This window comes from Gobius niger (assembly GCF_951799975.1).
Source record: "Gobius niger genome assembly, chromosome: 11".
Classification (NCBI taxonomy): domain Eukaryota; kingdom Metazoa; phylum Chordata; class Actinopteri; order Gobiiformes; family Gobiidae; genus Gobius; species Gobius niger.
This window is the reverse complement of record NC_136862.1, coordinates 26,176,935-26,200,002: the sequence shown is the minus strand read 5'-3', so window position 1 is coordinate 26,200,002 and position 23,068 is coordinate 26,176,935. Positions and strand designations below refer to the sequence as shown.

Genomic DNA, 23,068 nt, shown 5'->3' with positions numbered 1-23,068 from the left:
AATGTGTGTCCATAGATATAACACAGAATATGCTGTGCTGCTACAAATATCATGAAAAACCGTGGCAGCACTCAATGTGTTAATATAGAAGCTGCATTTACGCGTAAGACCTGGCAGTAGTGAGCATGAAATGACCCACTTGCATCTAGTCTCTTTGAAGTTAATTTTGGTTTCATATCAGTGAGAAAAAAAAATGCAAATATGTCTTTTTATAAAGTGTATGTAAACATCTGGTTCCCACTGTACAGTACACACATACAAATAACTTTAACACATAATGGCTGTACATTTATGTTTTATGTGAGGCATATCCAAGGCCGACTCCCACCTCAGTGACTACAGTGGACTGGTAGATGTCTTTGCTGTAGCGCCATCCGTCCACACAGGGCTCCTGCTGCAGCTCAGTGAGGTTCACGTCTCCGGGAGCAGAGCCTTGAGCCGACAGATTCATGACCACATCCAGCCTGTACCTGCTGCAGCGGCTGCGCTCCTCCACACCGTTCTCCACCTGCAGCAAACTCACTTCAGTCTCATGCATGACACTTTTTATTCCATATACGTGTCAGTTCCTACTCAAAACAGTTAGGGGGGCGCACAGAACGTCAAGAGGTTGTTGACTCTCAGTTGTTGTTTTTTTTAATAATTGTAAAATATCGGACTACAATTTCAATCCAATCACAAAAGTTGCCCTTTATTTAAACAAGGAAAATAAGGAATCTAGATTTGAAGGGAGTCCTGGTTCCAGAGGGTAACTTATTGTTCATGCAAACATGGCCTCGGATCGACGGGACAGTTTCTCAATTCTAAGTGTGCAGTCTCCGTACTTGTGAACTCCAGGGAACAGACTGGCGGGTGCAGACTCAGCGTTTGGAACGACTGAACTCGATGACATCACAGGAAGTAGCTCATAAGTATGGGGCTGTCATATCAGCTTTTATAACACTAAATCACCTCATATGAAATTAAGAGGGTGAGACACTGCAGGCGAAGTGGAAAAAATGATTTTATAGATGTCAATTACAAACTTTTGCAGTAAACAAATAGTTTTTTTTGTCAATTTCACAAGATTTATACATTTATACTTAAATATGACAATATAAAGTAATACAAATATATCTTATGTGCAAACTGAAATAATAAAAAATAGGTCAAATATAAATGTTTCACTTGTTTGTGGGGTTACAAATTGTTCTGAAAAAACATACAAACAATTATAAAATATGAAACTGTTTTTTAATTTCCCATATAAAGATTTGTCTGCAGTGCCCCCCTTACTAAAACAATGTAAAAATAAAATGCATTTGTCCAGAGGAGGAGGAGAAAGGGGGCTCACGGTGACACAAAGTGAAAGGGATTGTGGGAAATATAGCTGGCGGAGTATATATAAATATAGCTCCTCTGATGCATCCTCAGTATAACGGGCGGAACAATTTCTCCTCTGGGGATTTACAGCGGACTTTGAAATGGAGCAGGACCTGGGCCACGCGTGATGACATTTCACGAGTCCAGAAGCTCACAAGTCCGCACAAGTATACAGATTGAGAAACGGCCATACAGTAGATATAGAATGTAGATTCTGGAGCAGCACTTACATGGACGGGGATAACAGCCTGAAGCCACTCCTGGGTCAGGTTGACTTGAGGAATTAAACACTGGTGCGGCGGTGTATCAGTCACAAAGACAATAGACAAAGAAAATCCATTTGGCACCAAACTCAGACACAGAAAAAAGAAGATCATCTTCTGGAAAAGGCCGCACTGGCCCAAAAAGGCCACAGCTTCGTCAAAATCCTTCATGTTGCCTCAAACGTCCGTCTCAGGCATCACCCAAGCCTCATATAAAGTAAGATATCCTATGTGGCCTTTGAGCCATAATCTTTATGATATCTGAGGGCAGCTGTGCCAAACTGGGAGGTTGGTTTATAATCGACTTGCATATTAAACAGAGGCATTTATATAGTCAAGATGGGTGAAGTGTCTGCCGAGGACACAACGACAGTCAATAAATCGGAGCTGGGTTCGAACATTTATACTGCATCTGATAAAGTCTGACCACAGAGCCACTGTCATGCAGAACAAGTCCTACAGATTCTTGGATTAGTTGGTATTATTGGTGATTTTTTGGGGGGTATGGACAACGCACTTCCAACTGAGCTTTGTCATGAAAAGCAAGTTCTTTGCTGTAAAAATCACAAATCTTTTCTTAGTCTTCTTGTTTGTTTATTTTTTATTTTTTATTCACCACATTGTGCAAAGATAAAGTCAGTTGATCTTTGGCATCACCTGTCTTTTTAGGGCTGCAATAAAAAAAAATCCAAACAGTAGAGTAACATAACACTGGTTTACAACTAATTTGGTGTCTTCGTGAGCTGATTATGGGCAATTCTGATGCGCTGGATCCTAAAATCACACTGATTTTACTCAATCAGGTCATTTTTATTTTTTCCGTGAATAGGAAAGGCCAGCCGCTCCCTGATTGGCCAGTTGCTGACAGGGAGCAGCTGACAGAGAGCTCCAACCATGACATCACCACAACAAAACAACAGTAGTTCAAACTAATCAGGTGGGGGTTAAGAGGTTAATAGAGATGTATTTTTAAGAAAAAATATGTACAAATTCCGTATAAAGCAATGCAAATATGAGTAAAATACAATCTTCTCCAAACTAACCGTCTACCTGACCCTAATCCTAGCCTTGAGGATACTGGAGTTTGCAAAAGGTGTCTTTCAGGCGTTTCAGTATGAATCTGACCAATCAGGGAGTCCCGTGCATTTCCCGTCCTGACAGTGGAGGCGGCTTGAGGGTGGAGCCTGTGGCGGTAGGGACCTCACAGTGGAGGCCTGCAGGCAGGACCTCTTGGATTCCTTTGGCTGATACATTGCATGCATAGTACAAACACTGTACTGCCGTTCATTATCAGCATGGGAAAAAATTGGCAGAGGACATTTGTCTTGTACAATTATTATTTTTATTCTATTTTTATACAATATATATTGCGTTACACTATTATAATGGCGACTTCCTGTACCAAAAGCTTGCTTTAATTTTTCATTCTCATCATCAACAGTTTCTTCAAATTAAAGGGATATTTCAGGATTTTTGACATAGGGCCTCATTTCCTAATTTCTGGAGATATTTTTTTTGTAATTTGGGCAGTTCTTATGTTTGAAGAGTTACGTGGCGCTAGGCTAATGCAAGGCTAGCACATTTCTACAATGTCAGCTAGCCTGCATTAAAAACAGTCTGACCCGCTCCACAGTGCACCTGAGGCAAATCACTTATAACGCCAGACTAACCATATACACTGCGTTCCAAATTATTATGCAAATTGGATTTTTGTGTCAAAAAGGTTAAAAAAAAAGCAATAATAATAAAACTCATGGATGGTATCGTGTCTTGGGGCTCTATGAATCACTGACATTAATCTCAGAGATCTGGGATTATTAGTTGTCAGGTTAAGCCCAGTTAAGGGAAAAACTACTGAAAAAGGGTGTTCCACTTTATTATGCAGATCATCATTTTCAAGCAATATGGGAAAGAAAAAGGGTCTTTCTGCTGATGAAAAGTGTGAAATAGTTGAATGCCTTGGTCTAGGTATGAAAACCTTCGATATTTCATGAAATATTAGGCGTAATCATCATACAGATAAGAGATTTGTGGATGATTCAGAGCACACTCCGTTTTGTGCCGATAAAGGCATAATATGGACGGTTTCTGCCAGACAAACACATCAGATTATGAGAACAGATGCTACAAAGCAGCAGACAGGTATTTGAAGCTGCTGGTGCCTCTGGAGTCCCCCAAACATCAAGGTGTAGGACCCTCCAGAGGCTGCAGTTGTGCATAAACCTTCTATCCGGGCCTCCCCTAAATGGTTAATTGAATGCTGACGAGCAGAAACGGCTGCAGTGGCTCAGAAATACATGAGGACTCATTTTCAAACAGTCTTGTTCACTGATGAGGCCGTATAGCCCTGGATGGTCAACTCAATGGAGTAGTGAATGGTTGGTGAATGGCCACAATGTCCCAACAAGGCTGTGACGTCAGTAAAGAGGTAGAGGAGTCATGTTTTGGGCCAGAGTCATGGTGAGAGAGCTGGTCGGCCCCTTTAGGCCATTTTAGGCTCCCTGAAGGTGTGAAAATGACCTTTGAAAAATATGTGGAGTTTCTGACTGACAACTGTCTTCTATGCTACAAAAAGAAGAGCCGTGCTTTCCCTAACAAAATCCTCTTCATGCATGACAACGCACCATGTCCTGCTGTAAAGAATACCTCTGCATCACTGGCTGCTATGGGCATAAAAGGAGAGAGACTCATGATGTGGACCCCCTCCTCCCCTGACTTCAACCCTATTGAGAACCTTTGGAGCCTCAACAAAAAAAAACTTCTATGAGGGTGGGAGGCAGTTTTCATCCAAACGGCAGCTCTGGGAGGCTATTCTAATATCCTGCAAAGAAATCCAAGCAGAAACTGTCCAAAAACTCACAATTTTAATGGATTTAAGAATTTTGAAGCTGCTATCACACAAGGGCTCCTATGTTAAAATATAACTTGACCTGTTAATATTTTTTTGATTGAAATAGCTTTTGATTTCAGTAAGTATGACCTCCTAATGCTACAAATACAACAAATGACCATTTTCAGTTAATTACGAGCTTTAAAATGTATTGAAACGATGAGTTGCATAATAACTTGGAACAGTGGATTTTGAGGTTTTTACTATATTTATTTTTGAAAAAAATACTGTTATAACTAGGAAATTTTTTCCACCACATTTAAATGATCCTTTACCAGTTAAAGACTTAGAAATTATGCTGACTCTCATTTGAGTTGACAATTTAGAACATCTTAGAAAAATGTCATTTGCATAATAATTTGGAACGCAGTGTAAATGTCTGTGTCGATAGAATAATTTTGCATTTAAAGGAACTTCTTTTTGGGCAGCATCAGCTTCGTGGTTGTATAAGCTACGCAGCGGCGGAGTGATCTGCTAGAAAATAGTCCCTCAAAATGCGATCATTCATGTGATGCAAGGTGAGCTATATTCCAAAAATTATTCTATCCACACAGACATTTATATGGTTAGTCTGTATGTGATTTGCCTCAGGTGCTCTGTGGAGTGCGTAAGACTGCTTTTAATGCAGTGTAGCTGATAGAAATGTGCTAGCCTAGCACAAGCCTAGCGCCACCTAACTCTTCAAATATAAGAACTGCATGAATTACAAAAAAAATGTCTCCAGAAATCAGCAACATTCTGGATAACTAGGAAATGAGGCCCTATGTCAAAAATCCTGAAATATCCCTTTAACCGTATAGTTGAGAGTATTTCATGTAGCAAAGGACACATTATATTGCTATTTATATTCAGGTTACATTGTAAAATATAACTGTAGACAGAAAAAAAGTAAAATCAAAACTTTGACTCCATAGTCAAAGTTGGTGACTCATATAGACTCGTTGGTGTCGTTTCCTGCTGGGCCATGCACGGGAATTGTAGCCTATTTATGAAAAGAAAAAGAAAGAAAAGGTCAGGATTCAAGCTTCAATGAGGTTTAGGATATAGAGGATGTGCCTTACAATGCAGACAGTGAGCAGGCCGTAGACATGTCTTTAGCTATCTGAGCCTGTTGCTACAAATTGTTAGCCACATAGCATTGTGCCAAACTCATTTTTGTTTTTTGTTTTTGTTTTGATTTTGGAAAACATGTAAAAAGATGTTTTAAAGGAAACACATTGTTTTTCTCTTATTGCCATTTTAACAATACAAAATGACTTAGGCAATTATGCTATGTGGCAAACGAAATGCTACTTCTGTTAGCAAACAGCAAACCGGACTTCTTTGAATTGAGCTTTCCATCCCCACACAAATCAAGATGAAGATATGACATGTCCGTTTCATGTCATTGATATCATTTCTGTGGTTTCTCATCGTTAACATACTATAAGAAACTTGACTGACTATGATTTAGCAGTTTTTCGCTAATGGAAAATCTCAAAAGGTCTGTACATTCATTAATGATTTCTAGCTAGGCTTTGATGACACCTAAATGGATGAGTTAACAACAGTTGGAAATGTCTGGATCTTCCATAATTTGCAATGTTTGATGGCTAAGTGCTAACGGCCATAGGTAAACATACATTGAACAGGGTAATGGCCAACTGGCTGGCTTGCTAGGTCTTCTGCATACGTTAAGATTGAATGCCTCTTCTTTTTATTTTTAAAGTACATGATAATTCACCATTGTTTAACCTCATTTAGATCAATGACATATCTTCAAGGAAATCAACTCAAGTAACATAACTGCCCACTAGAATATTGTAATTAATAAACACTAAACACAAAATGAATCATCCGACCTTTTACATTGCTGCATGTCTTCAATGGTTTCGGGTAATGGTCGTCTGAAAGTCTCTGGAAGAAACAAGGCCCCGATTGCCGACCCAACAGACATCGTCCCCAGCACAACAGGAGGTAGGAATGTAAAGTACAAACCTGGAAAAGAAAATTGTCATTATGACTTCCCTACACCTTTAACAATAACATTATACTCACTCAGTTGTAAAATGAATGGAGCTAAGCAGCTTCCCAATCGGGCAGTAGCAGAGCACAACCCGGTGGCTGTATTTCTGAGCACAGTTGGGAAGATCTCAGCCGTGTAGGCAAACTGAATGTTCGCACTGGCTGCAAAGCTAAATTTACCAATCATCTCCAATGTGACCGACAACCATTGCAGTGCTAAAAAAAAAAAAAAAAAGAAGAAAAAGAAAAGTTCAACTTGTTTACAGCACTGTAATAATTGTTTCCTTGACTGAAAGCAATACAATCAAGTTAAGTGGTTGCATTTGCCTTTTTGCTTTCACACAACTTATTTTTTATGACACTAAATACAATGGGCTCTTTGTTTGCAGTTTAATGTGCTCTTCAGTTACAGACTGAGAAGTGAAGAAGGAAGTCATGGAGATTCTGCTTTAGACAGAAAATCAGACTTCTGCTGGATATAAGACTCATATCATATTCTGAAACTCAAATATGTAGTAAAGATATAGAATATATGGAAAATTTAAAAAATAAAAAAAAATAAAAAAAATTGTAAATATCCTGTATATAATTAAAATATTACTTAATTATTCATTGCACTTATTCCAAAAAAACAAACCCATGTCATTTGTATCTGTTGTAGAGTCATGTGTCTCCCAGTTCCTCTGAGTCATGGTGAGTCACGGTGGACCATGACAGATGTGGACAGGACTGTAGATCTACTTTTACTTTGGAGAAAATAGTTATTATAGTTATAGTTACTGCTGAAGAAATGAACCTCATGAGATTCTTCTGTAACATCAGTCCTGCTGCACCAAATGTGTAAATGTGTCAGCAATATCTGCAAAGCTAGTTTTCAACTGTTGTCCCTGGGAAAGGTGTATAATTCCAACAACAATTATAAAACATATAGAACATTTTAAAAGTTCCTGACACTTGGCTCAATTATGCACCAGGAGATCTGTGGGTCTTATGAGCACATTGTTGATTTGAACCAGTTTTTTAATTGAGTCTTGAATTTGTTAAACGTGCAGCCTTCTCTTATAAATAGAGGGATGCCGTTCCAGATGTTACAGTCCCTAACTGAAAGAACAGTCTGGCCAAAGGTGGTCCGTCTGTAGGGTACTTCAAACTTCCCTTAATGGCGGTGGTGCAAGTCCATTGAGTAATTTGTAAACCGTGCAAGAAAATTTGACATTTTCAAAGTTCAGAAGATTGTGTGAATGCGACAGTGGTGTCACAAAACAGGTTTTCTGGCAAAAACGTTCTTCTTGTCTATTTGTCTATTTGTCTGAAAGTGGTTTCTTTTGTAAGAGACCAGTTTGTAAAACAATATTCTTATGCGTGAGAACACCATAGCATGCAGAAACATCTGTCATTGATGAGCTATAAATGGCTGATAATGAAGAATACATTTGATGCAGAAAAAGATGAGCATTACCCTTGTCACAGCAGAGAAATGAAAGTCAGAAGTACTTACATGGAGGGACGGCAGGCAGTAACAGCAGAGACACTCCCGCTAGGACCATAGCACTGACGGTACAGATCCTTCGGGACATGTACTTCAAGGAGAAAAAAACACAAAAGTTGGCTGGAATCTCCACCACCGCAGAGAGGAAGCATCCCAGATAAGGGTCAGGGGTGAGTTTGGATGTGTTCAAGGACACTCCGTAATAACCGGCAGAGACAGTCAGCCTAAAAACAGAGTAAGTTTGAATCATTTAATGCAGGAAAATTAACCCAAAGCATGAGAACAGAATGAGTTCTCCAATGGGTGACGGAAAATAAAACCCAAAACGCAGGACTTAAACAAAAATTGGTGGTGTTTAACAACTGAGGAAATCCAGAGATGACAAAATGGTGACACAAAACACAAAGGAACTGAGGCTGAGAGTGACTATATTTACATGCTGCCAATATTTGGGTTAAGGCCAATATTCCGGTTTCTGAACCATTTGGAATAACCCATTTACATGCATGAGCAGACTCAGTTACTCCTGTTTATATGGTCTTTGTAGTCAATTGGGATATCCCGATCCAAATCGCGGCACACAGAGATCAGGATGCAACTATGCCATCTGAATGCTTTCTATCGTCAATATTCATGTCTTTCAACACGCTAATAAAGTAATAGGTTTATTCCTTGCTCCAAAAGTGTGGTGCTGGGCTGCATTTGTTTCGCCGCCTTTTTCTTTAGTTTATTGGCAGGTGTACTTTCTGTACCGTCTCGAGACAAGTCACTCGATGCTATGTTTTTTTCCTATCTATATTTAATCTATTGTGCAGATATGTATTTACAGTAAGAATAAAAGTTAAACAGAAAAAAGTATAAACATGCAAACATGCTTCTTATTCTTCTTGTATTTACTGCAACGGTCTCTCAAGTGCAATATACATCGCTAATTTAGTTTTGAAATAAAATAACCTAAATGTTCACCAATAGGCAGTATATATAATAAAAAATTGCAATGCTTTGTAATGTTTCCAAGCTGCTTTACAATAACAACAAGACAGCACGCAGCCCTTATGTGTATTGCAGATTCCTTGAGGATAGAACATGCGCAAAACTCAAATCAATGTTCCCGTTGATATGCCGTTACGCGAATACAGTAGGGTTGAACGATAATTCGCATTTGCAATTTTATCCCAATAGTAAACAACACAATTTCGAAATCGCAAAGGCGAAAAGTGAAGTGAAGCTTGTAAAGAGTAAAGAGTAGTTTGTGGCTCAGCTTTGGAGGCTTACGTTTGGGAATCTTGTGGATTAAGAACTTATCTCATAACCACTGACTAAAACACAAGAGCAAATGGCAAGAAATTGTTTAGGCTGTGTACTAAAAAATAAATTCAGGATAAATCGAAAGGGCAATATTGATTGAAAAAAGTAGCAATATTGATTTTGGCAAAATCGTTCAGCCCTAGTTTACATGACCAAATATTTGGGTTAGAAAAATAAGTAACCATGGGCTCATATATGGATTCTTTTTCTAACTTCGTTCGGTGTTTCACTATGGGAATCACCTCGGGCACGACCATCCATGGAAGCTCCAATGGCACGGAAGCTCCTGTGACAGACAGGTTGACTGTACCTTGGGCTACGCCCCTTCTCCTAGGTACAGCCAGCTTTCTCCTTCTGTAAACATTCTTGCATTCTTCCCGCGTGAAAGCCACATCTCCTAGCTCCTTCAGTTTTTCTGACCAGCAAGCTAGCTTCTGTTTAATAGTTCACAGATGAGCCGTAAAGGATATCATTGATGAGCACAGTTGCCGGCTTCGGCTCAGATACGCTGAATAAGTTCTCACAGACTTAATACTGCCATTACGTGGTTATTTTGTGCGACTGCGTAGAGGGTTTTTTTCTAGGTTGCTTGTATTTGTTTACTACGCGCCCTTATTTATTTGTCGACTGACTTAGCTCTTCCATTCGGCTACCGTCAGAGCAGATTTTTGTGGGTGACATTAACTTGTTGCCCGCTCTTTTGGTCAGTTGACGTTAACTTGTTGACTGATTCAGTAATGCAGAGTTCTGCTAACGCTTTACAGTGAGCTGGCTTCTCGGATCAGGCTACGGTTTTAAACCCGTGTGCCGGCTTCTCCGGTCGTGTTTGCTTCGCGGCATGACTAGCACTGCACTTATTTGTGGTATGTTTTCCCCGGTTATAGGCACTATGTCCTTGGCTCCCACTCCCCCGTCGTGCGGGGCTGCGATTTCAGGGAAGGACCCCCACCTGATGTGCATTGCTTGTATGGGCGCTCAGACAGCGCTGGCAGACCCTGATTCTTGCCACCACTGCACATTAATGCCAGAGAAAATACTGGAGAGGAGACTCAGAGTAGCCCGTGCCTGACACAGGCCGGCACTAAGCCCACAGCCGATACCCATCAAGCGCAAGCTACCTGGGGCAGCGCGCTGGATGTATCAGACGATATGCCGCCACTGTTAGAGGACCTCCTCGATGTGGATCCAGGCATTGAGGACGCAGAGTGCGATGCTGCCTCCGACCTCCTTGAGGCTGTGGATATGGAGGATGTGGAGAAGGACTCCACATTCCCACTGGTCCAGTCCAAACCCCTGAGTACATCAGAAACAACATCCCCCGTGGAAAGCAATTTGTACGAAGTGTGCAACCGTGCCACCACCAGGCTCAACTTACCCTGGCCCGCGGCTGTTGACGCAGAAGGAGACCTCTACAGTATGATGGAAAGCCGCTCCCACCAGCCCAAGGAAGTCCGAAGAAGCTCCTTCCTGCTCTACCTGCATGCATGAAGGAGATGAGCCGGTTCTGGTCCAGCCCACACAAGAGCAAGCTCCCAGTCCAGGGCTACTCAAAGCTGGAAGTGCATGGGATGAAGGAGCTGGGGCCCCAGCAGTGGAGCTTTCATTGGCATATCACCTACATCCAAAATCGCTGTGCCGTCTCAGCCTCAAGTAACATCTCCCTGCCCAACAAGATGGAGAGGGTCACATCCTACTGAATACAGTGTCTCTGCCCTCCACTTGACAGGGAGAAATACTTGAGGAAATGGGCCAGCAGTTGGACTTGGGGACACCCAACCGGTCCTCTGGGATGAAATCTGTGTGGTAAATGACCTCATTTTGCGCTCAGATCGAGGTGAAGTCCAGGACTGCGGCCACATTATGGACGCAACCTATGACCCCACCATGAGTCTGTTTCGGCCAGCACTGGACAAAATGAAGGAGACAAGCACCCTCGGTAAGCAAGAGGGCGAAGCCTTGAACTTGTGCCTGTCCCGCGAGCAGCCATCTCGTCCTCGACCAAACTCAGCAACCCGGTGTCACTGCAGCGGCTGGTGCCACGGGCTACAGAGTGGGCCCCAAGCAACAAAAAATGTCTGGACAGCAGAGCGAACAGCAGCGGTCAGGAAATCCGAAACCATGGGGCAAGCACTCTTTTGGAACAGCTAAAAGCGCCTTTGTCAAAAAACGCCTTATAATGTATAATTACAGAAGAAGAAGGCTTGCTGTGCGTAGACAGGCGTGATGCACATTGGAGCTTCTGTGGATGGTCACGCCAGAGGCAATTCCCATAGTGAAACACCTCACTCTTTTCTACATACAATGTCAACACCTCACAGGGGAAGTAAAGCCAAATCACATAGACAAAAAACATAAATCAAAAATAGTCAAAATAAAACACAGCCCAGAGACAAGGAAACACACCAAAACAGGGGACAGAAAACAGATCATGACAATGAGGGAGACTAAATATAGTACTTTATGTAGGATTACTGAACAATATGCTTTGTTTTGATTCAGATGGCGTACGATATCGTTTTACCTTCACGTTAACAGAATAAACACTTTAAAAGGTAATCACCAAAGAAGACACAGTGTGACTGATGCATTTCGAATGTTGCTGGTTTTAAACAAATCCAACACTGTGTGGTGTTTTTCCTGTTTGGTGTAATCTTCAGCCTGCAAAACAAAATGGTGAAAACAAATTATTTTGTTTAGCCTTGTCCATTGTTATTTGGATTATATTTGAGATACAGTGTAATAGACTTATCAGACAGACAGACAGACGGGCGGGGTTGACCTGCAGTGCTTGTCAACAGTGTTGTAAGATAACACTGTTATCTTACAACACTGTAAGATAACAGTGTTATCTTACAACACTGTTGACAAGCACAACACTGTGCTTGTCAACAGTGTTGTAAGATAAAAAACAGAGATAATATTGATACAGTGTTGGAAGAGGAAAGTGGGCAATGTCTTTATGTTGCGTTCACATGAAATCATGACATTCTAAAGAGCCTATAGTTTAAAATTGAAGCAGGAGACAACTGAAAATTCATGGTGGTCACTGTCACACTGCACATGTTTTTGTCTTACTTTTGGGCTAGTATCTTTGTTTTTACTGGGAGAATCTACATGAAACAAAAAACTCTTAAAGTTCATTGTCTTTGTCAATGCATATAAACTAGAGCTGGAAATCTTTGCCCGAACCCGACGGGACCCGACGGGTTCGGGTCGGGTCGAGATGTCACACTGACAGTCGGGTTTGGGTCGGGTTGGGCCATAGACTATTGGATACACAATATGATTATACTTATTCCTGCGGCACTGGGAGGGAGGTGGGGCGGGGGGCGGGCGCACGTGATGATTGTTGTCACGTTTAAGCAGCATGGCCAGGCACCTTTGATACTGGAGCCACACAGAGAACATCGCTATTCACTTTTTTTTTTTTTTATCTCAGGACAGCGTTTAACTTAAAGAGGACAAATCAGTAGTTTGGTTCCTGTTTGTGTGTAAAAAGTAGCTTTTTCAAATGCAGCGCAAGGTTTATGAACAACGAGGAGGCGGAGGAGAAGAGCCGGGCCTGCCACACAATCCACGCACGTCTCCCGGCCTGCTCAGGTATGTGCACAACGCTGCCACGTGCACGTGTGTGCTGTATGTAGGCTACTGTGCTCTGACCGGGCATTAAATAAATAATTATTTACGTCGGGTTTGTTTCGGCTCGGGCAAACAATTCAAGTTAATTGTTCGGGCTCGGGTCGGGGTCGGGCTTGTTTTTTTTTGGGCCCGTTTCCAGCACCAATATAAACTATGTTCCAATTATTTTCTTTGAAAGGTGAAAAGTGTTGACATTGTTCAAAAATATGAGCCAGTTGAAAGGACTTTCTGCTATGAGAATAATACGCCGGGTTTGTGAATCCAAATACAACCAAATACTGATGAGGTACAACATTTGTAAATTTTATTTTTGGAGATTTCTTGCAAAAACTGTCTTTGTACCATGTGCTGGCTCCTGCCTTCCATCTGAGATTATGGCATTATCACATTCTAGCACGTGAACGCAACCCATTATACAGTACATGTAGTAGTCAACGATTTTTCTTACGTTATAGTTTTCAAATACAACCGCTGGAGCCTTGACTTTGTTCATGTCAGAGGCTTTTCTCATCATGGCCTCAGCTTCCTCCACTCTGCCCTGAGACAGCAGCCAGCGGGGAGACTCCGGGATAAACCTTCGACAACACATTTTCTTTTGTATGATAGGCATGTATTTTGTGTCTTTGCCATTATTGCCACATGTATTTACTGGTGGTTTTAAAATTGCAGTTTGCAGACGATAAACTTTCTTGAATTCGAGAGGTGTGTTCACGCCTAATGCGGATCGCACAGCAGGTACGGTTGATTACTGTGTATTGTCAATGTGAAATGCACACACATGGACGGCTGATGAGTGTGATAATATGTGCGATTCTTGATGTTAAACATTTGAGAACCTGACTGGCCTATACTGATTGGGGTGGCCAATCGGGGGTGGATACGCCCCTTTTTGTCTATAGAGGAGGAGGATAAAGTCTTGTCAAACTGACACTTACCACCACAATGGGAGATAAAGCAGGCCGGGCAGTGACACAGCCATTTGAAGGGATTTCCAGTCCCGTAAGAAGTAGGCAATGAGTGGCAGCATCACATATCCCGTTGAGAAGGACATTCCCACACCAAGTGTCAAGAACAAAACCCGGATTTTCCCAAGCAAAGTCTCGGCTCCTTCAAAAGAAAGAATGAAAGCACATTTTCTACATACAATGTCAACATGCTTGAACCATTGTGTTCTTACCGAGAATATAAGCAGCCACATAATTTGCAACATTTCCCAAACCAGTGAAAAACATTAAGATTACGAACATCTCCCACGAAGTTGAAAAGATTTGGAAAAATGTAAACAAGGCCTGAACAGCTATTGTTGTGAAGAATACAGGCTTTCTACCAAATCTGGAATAATGATAAAAGTTAAACAAAGAAATTCCATACATTTCGTATAAAAATGTTCTCACCTGTCAGAGATCTGTCCCAGAAAGAACGACCCAACAAAAATACCAATTAGGTAAACAGTGCTCGTGAACGGCTGTTTCCACTGGTCTTTGCACACAAGGTCAAACTGAAACATGATTATGGACAAAATATTACTGTCCAAAGAAAATATACATACATATGTAGCAGAAGCTAGTTTGTTAGCCCACTACATTAACTTAATTTCGTGCAATAATCACAACGCACTCTGAATTACGGGTAAGAGAACCCAGTATTGACTTTACCCTACCTTACTCTAAGGTCACACAGGTTTGTTGGACTAGGTAGGACAGGTTAAGTAAAACATATTTGTTATTTGATTAATTTAGAAGTCAATATATTATATATTTATTATAATATTAGTTCATGTTTGTGTTGGAGACATTAAAAACATGTGGTGACCATATGTGTACATGAAAATACAATTAAAAAAGCGAGTGACGTCAGAAGTGAGAGGTCAGGCTGCGTGGCGATCCCTCCTTTTTATAGTGCGCCCTCTCGCTTCATCAGCCGCTACATGCAGGTGCGCAAAGGGCTGTCCTGTCTAACGTATGTACAAACATACATACATGCATACATACATACATACATACATACATACAATAAATAACTTTAAAACATTATGGCTGTACGTTTGTCTTAGTCTAATGTTTTATATGAGACACATCCACGTCTGACTCCCACCTCCGTGACTACAGTGGACTGGTAGATGTCTTTGCTGTAGCTCCATCCGTCCACACAGGGCTCCTGTTGCAGCTCGGTGAGGTTCACATCTCCGGGAGCAAAGCCCTGAGCCGACAGATTCATGACCACATCCAGCCTGTACCTGCTGCAGCGGCTGCGCTCCTCCACACTGTTCACCACCTGCAGCAAACTCACTTCAGTCTCATGCGTTCATTGTTTACAGATTTTTTTCTACTTGTCACCTGTGGCCTGCGGACTACAGTGGAGCGGAGTAACACTTATTAAAGAGGTCAGTAGATTATGGATAACATACACAACAACTGATGCTGTCATGTCATGGCCACGTATACAGCGTTTTGAGATCTTTCCACTCTGGGACCTAGTTTGGCAAATATTCATTTACAGACCCCCCAAAATGGCGGGTTCATATGGATGATACACTGGATTGATAACCCATCTTGGTAGCGCTTTAGAATACAGCCCGCGAGTTCCAGATGTAAGTGCGGGTAACAAGAAAGTAACTACACATGTAAGTACAGGTACTCTTCCAATGTGTTACAAGGGGGAACAATGTGTAACAAGGAAGTACAACGTGTCAAAGTGTAGTAAAGCTATTCATTTTCACCTGTTTTGCTTATTTTTCACTCTTGTTTCAAAGTCCTTCATTCCGACTGCTGTCAGAAATTTAAATGACAATCGCTAGGAAGGCAGTGTTTATCTGGTTCTTTATTTCCCCTCATTGTTACTGGTCCCCTTGTGTCCTGATGCACTTACAGTTCATGTCGTCTGTATCAAATATGGTTGTATTTACTGTTTTTTATGACCAGAGAGCAGTGAACAGAATTGCCCATTGGGATGAATAAAGTTCTTTTGATTTGATTTGATTTGCTTCTGCTTGTTACATGCAATAGTGTCTCAATTCATTTTACAGCCCATGCTCTCCTGTACCTACACATTAGCAACAGTATACATGCACATTGATAACGTGGTACTTTTCCTTGTTTCTGCTTGTTACAGGCAATGGTGTCTCACTACAAAAAATAAACAACAATCAATAAAAATGTCTGGAGTCATATCTTCACTTCACAACAGTAATACTGTTGTCTTGCAACACTAAAGGATCTATATCATGCTATTTTATCCATCCCAAAGTAAAGTATAGGCATTTATATGATATATTGTACCTCTACCGCTATGTAGCACTATTTTTTGTGAGAATTATAAGTATTTTCTGGGGGTATTTCGCAAACCTGGAAGACAAGACGCTTCGATTTGCCCCTTTGACACCCCTGTCCTGGCCTCTCCATCACATTGGGGACTCGCGTTGGTTATAAAAGTTAATCCACTTTGAGAAGATTCACCAAACATCCATCAAGAGACAGTCACAGAAAAACACTATTTTGGCTGATAGTCGCTGAATCCCGGAAAGAAATTCCAACTTCGGGGCGAGTGGCCTCTTCTTTAGGAAGGTTGAGTGAAAGTCTGTCCTCGTAGGCAAACGCGCTTTTCTCTGCGACATTATCATTAGGTAAGAATAAAGAACAGGTGTGTCCAGAATAGTTTAGAAGAGCTCCATCTTCACATCCTTCAGTGCAAACATGGGTGCGTTTGTTTTGCGTTTGTTTTGAGCCTTGACCTGGAAGCCTGGAAGCGCTTCTTTATTTTTTTTTTAAGCTGTTGTATAAATTAAAATCAGGCCGTAAGGCATTACATCCTTCCTGTTTGACACTATGACGTAAAAAACGTCGGAGTGTCACAACTCTGTCGTTTTCCAGCAGAGGGTTGCAGCAGCTGCTCAGAGAGCAGGATTCAGGAGGATTGCTGAGAACTGTGTGAATGAAGCCAAAAACCACTCTGGGAGTGTTTTTGATAAGGAAATAGCATAACAACATGGCTAAAAGCTCCGAAAAGTCGATTTTGCATGATATAGGCCCTTTGAAATTAATACACAATTCACAACACCACATTCCCTTTTGCCTATGTGATATCTCAGCACCATTAATTGCTCTTTTTATACCTTTACTACACTTTGACACATTGTTACAGGTTGTTACACATTGTTCCCCCTTGTTACACGTTGTATGAGTACTTGTACCTACATGTGTAATAACTTTCTTGTTACCCGTACTTACACCTGAAACTTGCGGGCTGTATTCTATAGCGTTACCAATATCTCTGCGTTTAGTCCTCAGCTTGACTTTGTATGTACATGGCCTAAATTTGAGGCAAGTCCTGGCTCCAGAGGGTGACTTTTCTCCTTTTCTAATCCGAATGTTTCGTCATGTAAACGCGTATCGGAATATCCCCATCAAAAGGAACAGTGATTTGTGTTCTGCGGCTGCGCGTGTTCTATCCACAAGGAATTTTCAATACTTCCTTGTGGATAGAACATGCGCTGTCTGGCGTGCGGCCTACTTCCTGAAGTGAGTGTGACAGTGCAAGCTTTATATGTCTGAATATAGTGTCAGGCGTTTGTGCGTGCACCTAAACAGAGCACGTGTGTCAGCATCACTTACCACTAAACATCCTCCAAAAACGCATCCGCACAGTAAAGTGAAGATATTACTGCACGGATTTCGAACTACTATTACGCCTTACAATATAGTTCCCCCTTTATCTCTCATGTACATACACGGATGACACTATCCTCTATTCATCCTCTATTCATCTAGCAGCTCCAACCTTGGCCCTGTTTTGTCGCAAACTCAGCACAGCTTTAATTTACTTCAGCATGCATTCTCTGATCTATTAGTTGGCTTGATTCTTCACTGTCATTCGAAATGCATGTAAAAGTTCTGCTCACCAAAGTTAGAGGCAACATTGGTTTCCTTTATCGTAATAAGGTGTGATTCACTCATACAGCCAAACAACTTTAGGTCAAAACATTGCTTCTGCTGATCCTAGACTACGGTGACATAGTTTACAGAGCGGCTTCACAAACATTGCCTCATAAACTTGATGTCATAAATCACTCCGCAAACCGGTTTGTCACAGTGCCCTATACTGCGCTCATCACTGTGACCTATATTCCCTGGTGAAATGGCATTCCCTCCATATGTGCACGCAAATTCATTGGTTGTTGTTCATTGTTCATCTTTAATTTGCAAATTGCCCCCACACCTCACCTCTGTTAAACATCCATAACTCCAGACACACCCTTGGTTCAATTCTCTGCTTCGAATGACTGGAATCAGATACAGCACACTCTAAAACTCACTTCATTTGTGTCAAATGCATCTTTCAAAAACTCAATTTCTACAATATTCCTGGATCAGTGCACATGTATTTAATGTTTTTACTGTAACCTCATGTTACTGTTTGTTTCTTTAATGTGTTTTATGCTTTGGACTGCTTTCACCTTGACCAGGTCGTCATTGTAAATGAGAATTGGTTCTCAATTGAATTACCTGGTAAAATAAATCATAAATAAATGCTGCTTACTTTCCGCTGCCCTTATCTAAGCAAACATACAGTAGATAGAATGTAGATTCTACATGGTGCAGTACTTACATGGACGGGGATAACAGCCTGAAGCCACTCCTGGGTCAGGTTGACTTGAGGAATAAAACACTGGTGCGGCGGTGTATCAGTCACAAAGACGATAGACAAAGTAAATCCATTTGGCACCAAACTCAGACACAGCAAAAAGAAGACAATCTTATGGAAAAGGCCCCACTCGCCCAAAAAGGCCACCGCTTGGTCAAAATCCTTCATGTTACCTCAAAACCTGCTCTTCAGGCATTACCCAAGCCTCATGTACAGTAAGATATCCTATGTGTCCTTTGATCCGTAATCATTCTCAATATCTGCTGTGTGTATGAGAAGACAGGACCTGACCTGCCCATCCAGTTACGCAAGTCGAAGTTTTTACGAGTCGACAGCAATAATGCATATTACACAGAAGCATTTACAGTGCCTCTCGGAAGTACTTATACACCTTGAACTTTTACGCATTTTGTCATGTTTACAACCATAAACATAAAGATTTTTATTTTGAATTTTTTACTGAAAGTTCACACACAAGTAACAGACAACTGTGAAGTGAAAGCAAAATGGACAGAGTTGTGGAGAAGTTTAAAGCAGATTTCCCAAGATTTAAACATCTCACGGAGCACTGTTCAATCCATCATTCGGAAATGGAAAGAGTTTAGCACCACTGCAAACATACCAAGACACAGCCGTCCACCTAAACTAACAGACCGAACAAGGAGGGCACTGGTAAGAAATGCAACCAAGTGCCCCAAGACAACTCTGGAGGAGCTGTGAAGTCCTGCCGCTGAGCTGGGGGAATCTGTACATGGGACAACTATAAATCTGGCCTTCATGGACAAGTGGAACAAGAAAGCCATTATTGAAAGGAGGCCATAAGAAATCCCATTTGAAGTTTGCTAGAAGTCTTATGGAGGACACAGCTCCATGTGGAAGAAGGAGCTTTGGTGATGAGACAAAAATTGAACTTTTTGGCCCAAATGCAAAACGTTATGTATGGAGCAAACCTAACACTGCTCATGGTCCTGAGTGCACCATCCCCAGTGTCAAATATACGGGGGGGAGCATCATGCTGTGGGGCTGCTTTTCCTCAGCGGGGACTGGGAAGATTGTAAGAAAGGTTGGGAAGATGGATGGAGCCAAATACAGGGACATTTCAGAGGAAAACCTCCTGGAGTCAGCAAGAGAACTGAGGCTGGGGCGGAGATTCACCTTCAGCAGGACAATGACCCGAAGCACAAAGATAAATCTACAATGGAATGGTTTAAAAATCTGTGGAATAATGTGAAAACTGCTGTTCACAAACGCTCTCCTTCTAATTTGACAGAGCTTGAGTTGTTTTGTAAAGAGGAATGGGCTAAAATGTCAGTCTCTTGATGTGCAAATCTTGTAGAGTCATACCCCAAAAGACTTGCTGCTGTTATTGTAACAAAAGGGGGTTCCACAAAGTATTAATTAATGCTGTATGAATACTTGTGCACGCCTGACTTTTCACTTTTCTATTTTTTGAAAAATAGCAGAATCATTTTGCTTTCACTTCACAGATGTCTGTTACTTGTGTGAGAAGTTTCAGTAAAAAAAATCAAAATAAAATCTTTATGTTTATGGTTGTAAACATGATAAAATGTGCAAAAGTTCAAGATGTATTAATACTTTCGAGTGGCGGTGCAGTCAAGATGGGTGAAGTGTCTTTATAATGTCTTCCGTCCTGAAGCCTGTATTTATATGTTTTAATGCATTTGATGCACCTTTTTGGCTATTGAAGGGGAGGATGGAGTCTTGTCAAACTGACACTTGCCACCACAATGGGAGGTAAAGCAGGCCGGGCAGTGACAAAGCCATTTGAAGTGATTTCCAGTCACGTACGAAGTAGGCAAAGAGTGGCAGTATCACATATCCCGTTGTGAAGGACATTCCCACACCAAGTGTTAAGAACAAGACCCGGATGTTCCCAAGCAAAGTCTCGGCTCCTTCAAAAGAGAAATGAAATGAAATTTTCTAAATACAATGTCAACATGCTTAAACCGTTGTGTTCTTACCTAGGATATAAGCAGCCGGGAGCAAAGCCCTGAGCCGACCTGGCCTAGGATCAACGGGACTTTCTTGCTGTTGGGCTAGAGCGCTTACCACTGCGCCATCATGCCGCTCACTCTCAGCTGCCCCTATATATTTGCCTTGCTTTGACAAATATATATACAGCCTGAAGCCACTCCTGGGTCAGGTTGACTTGAGGAATAAAACACTGGTGCGGCTGTGTATCATTCACAAAGACAATAGACAAAATTAATCCATTTGGCACCAAGCTCAGACACAGCAAAAAGAAGATAATCTTCTGGAAAAGGCCCCACTGGCCCAAAGAGGCCTCAGCTTAGTCAAAATCCTTCATGTTACCTCAAACGGCCTTCTCAGGCATTACCCAAGCCTCATATACCGTAAGATATCCTATGTGGCCTTTGATCCATAATCTTTATGATATCTGATGTGTCTAAGAGGCAGCTGTGCCAAACTGGGAGGTTGGTTTATAATTGACTTGCATATTCACTGAAGCTTTTACCTGTATATAGTCAAGATGGATCAAGTCTGTGCTGACAATAGTCAATAAATCGGAGCTGGGTTAGAACATTTATACTGTGTCTGTGGATGAATGATCTGAGTCTGACCACAGAGCCACTGCCAAATCCAAGCAGAACAAGTCCTGCAAATTCTTGGATTAGTTGTTATCATTGGGGATTTTTGGAGGGGGTATGGACAACGCACTTCCAACTGAGCTTTGTCATGACAGTGCTGTAAAAAATCTTCTTGTTTAACTTACTCCACCCCGCCCACTTTTGCCTCTTTTTGCTTTGTCTCAGCACTTCCGTAGTCTTGACTCTTCCAGTAGAGTGCGTGGCCCGTTCATTAAGCAGGGAATGAGGGAAATGCTCATTTTACTACACCGTTTATCTGCACAGCCTAAAATCAGCTCTGTATTCTTGTAGTAACTGATTTGATCTTTTCTCTTTTGCCCACACAAAATTCTGGAATAATGTTTTCCATCCTGGTGCTTATCCAATTAGGGGTAGACTGGGCTTGGTTGCAACATAATTTGCATTTGTGCCTTTTGCTACACAAAATAATCTTATTTCAAATAAAAACGACTAAAATAAAACGACCTCAATATAAAAAATGTATCTGATTTTGGTGGAAATTGTCGATAAAAAAAAAGAAAAAAAAATTATGTCATTTTCAGATTCTTAGTTGCCCACCCTCACGGGTAAATTGTTTCTCCTCCAACTAATTTTCATTCAACATGTTTATACAAAAATAAGAAAATGTATATTTAGAACATAGAAATGACCAAATAGTTTATGTCTGTGGTCAAATCTGAATAGATACAGGTCTCAATTTGTGGGTTAATTTTGTTTGTAGGTTAATATAATATAATATCTTATTTTACCTTTGGGCTTGAAGATTAATAAATGTGGCTCGGGTATAAATATTGAAAAATATTTGTGGACTGGAAAATATCCCCTTAAACTTTATAAAATGAACACAAGATGGCGTCATAGTTTCACAGTTACAACCAAAGGAGTGATCTTTCCCCTGGTCTGTTTCAGCGGCTTGATGATTGATGTATTGACCAAAGTTTACCTTATGAGGGCGCTACCACCTTCAGTAAGCGCAGGCTATTGACTCTCAAGCAAAGATTACCAATGTTATAACAAATAAAACGTATTGCTGTGTTTGGAACTGGGCTATCGAGGTGAAGCAACACGGTCACCCAAATAAATGTAACTTCTTCATACAGACATTGCAATTCAGGGCTACACAATTATTACTCCCTCGCAATGTTAATCACAAAAGCAGGGATTCCCTTGTCTCTGTTACTATGGCCCTTATAAGACCATTGAGAGCCACATCAGCTGAAACACGCGCGTTTTCATATGGAATAACACTTACCCCCACGCGGCCCCTCCCCTGTGTTTGTACAGGGCTTCCCTCTGGCTGCTGCAGGCCCGCGCTGAACATGTGGTCTGGGAGTAGAAGTAGGTTAAAATGCCCCGGTCTGAGCTGGTCTTGATTAGGGTCAGTATTTAGCGATGAGTGACGGCCGACTGCCCCCCGAAAATACAGCTTCTATCCGGCAATCAGGCTCAAGATTTCACTGGACAGGCTTGGCAAACATCCAGAGGAGAGTACGTGAACATCAACCTACATTTAGGACCTATTTGGAATATTTTAGAATATAACAACAACGCCTTGATAAGATAGAACCTTTCCGACACAAGTTATAGCCGGCCTCTTTTCCACTGGCAAACCCGCGTGGCATGGAGCCCGTCTATGCTTATTGTCCGGCATTACCACTGCCTACAGCCGTGTCAGGTCTTCGGGCTCGGGATAAAATAATAAAACAGTCATGTTGTATACCACTAGCCATGTTAGTTTACCTTCATAGTTGTCCTTCAGCTGCTTCTTTCCTCTAGTTTCCTCTAGCTTGGCATTTATTATAATAATGATATTCATAAACTGTTTGTCCACAGTCTTCACTTC

The 23,068-nt window shown here is 41.3% G+C and overlaps 1 protein-coding gene across 1 annotated transcript; it reads right to left on the bottom strand.

Moving 5' to 3' along the window:
- Positions 1–289: 289 nt before the first annotated feature.
- LOC306970696 (organic cation/carnitine transporter 2-like) lies at positions 290–22,675 on the bottom strand (the record flags this gene model as incomplete). The annotated part of the gene is made up of 11 exons (XM_079566724.1): positions 22,478–22,675; positions 15,050–15,229; positions 14,350–14,453; positions 14,133–14,287; positions 13,891–14,062; positions 13,404–13,530; positions 11,877–11,974; positions 8,018–8,232; positions 6,553–6,735; positions 6,357–6,492; positions 290–542 (listed from the first exon to the last, which is right to left on the bottom strand). The coding sequence occupies exons 1-11, from the start codon at positions 22,544–22,546 to the stop codon at positions 290–292; spliced, it is 1,692 nt and encodes a 563-aa protein (XP_079422850.1). The 5' UTR covers positions 22,547–22,675.
- Positions 22,676–23,068: the final 393 nt, after the last annotated feature.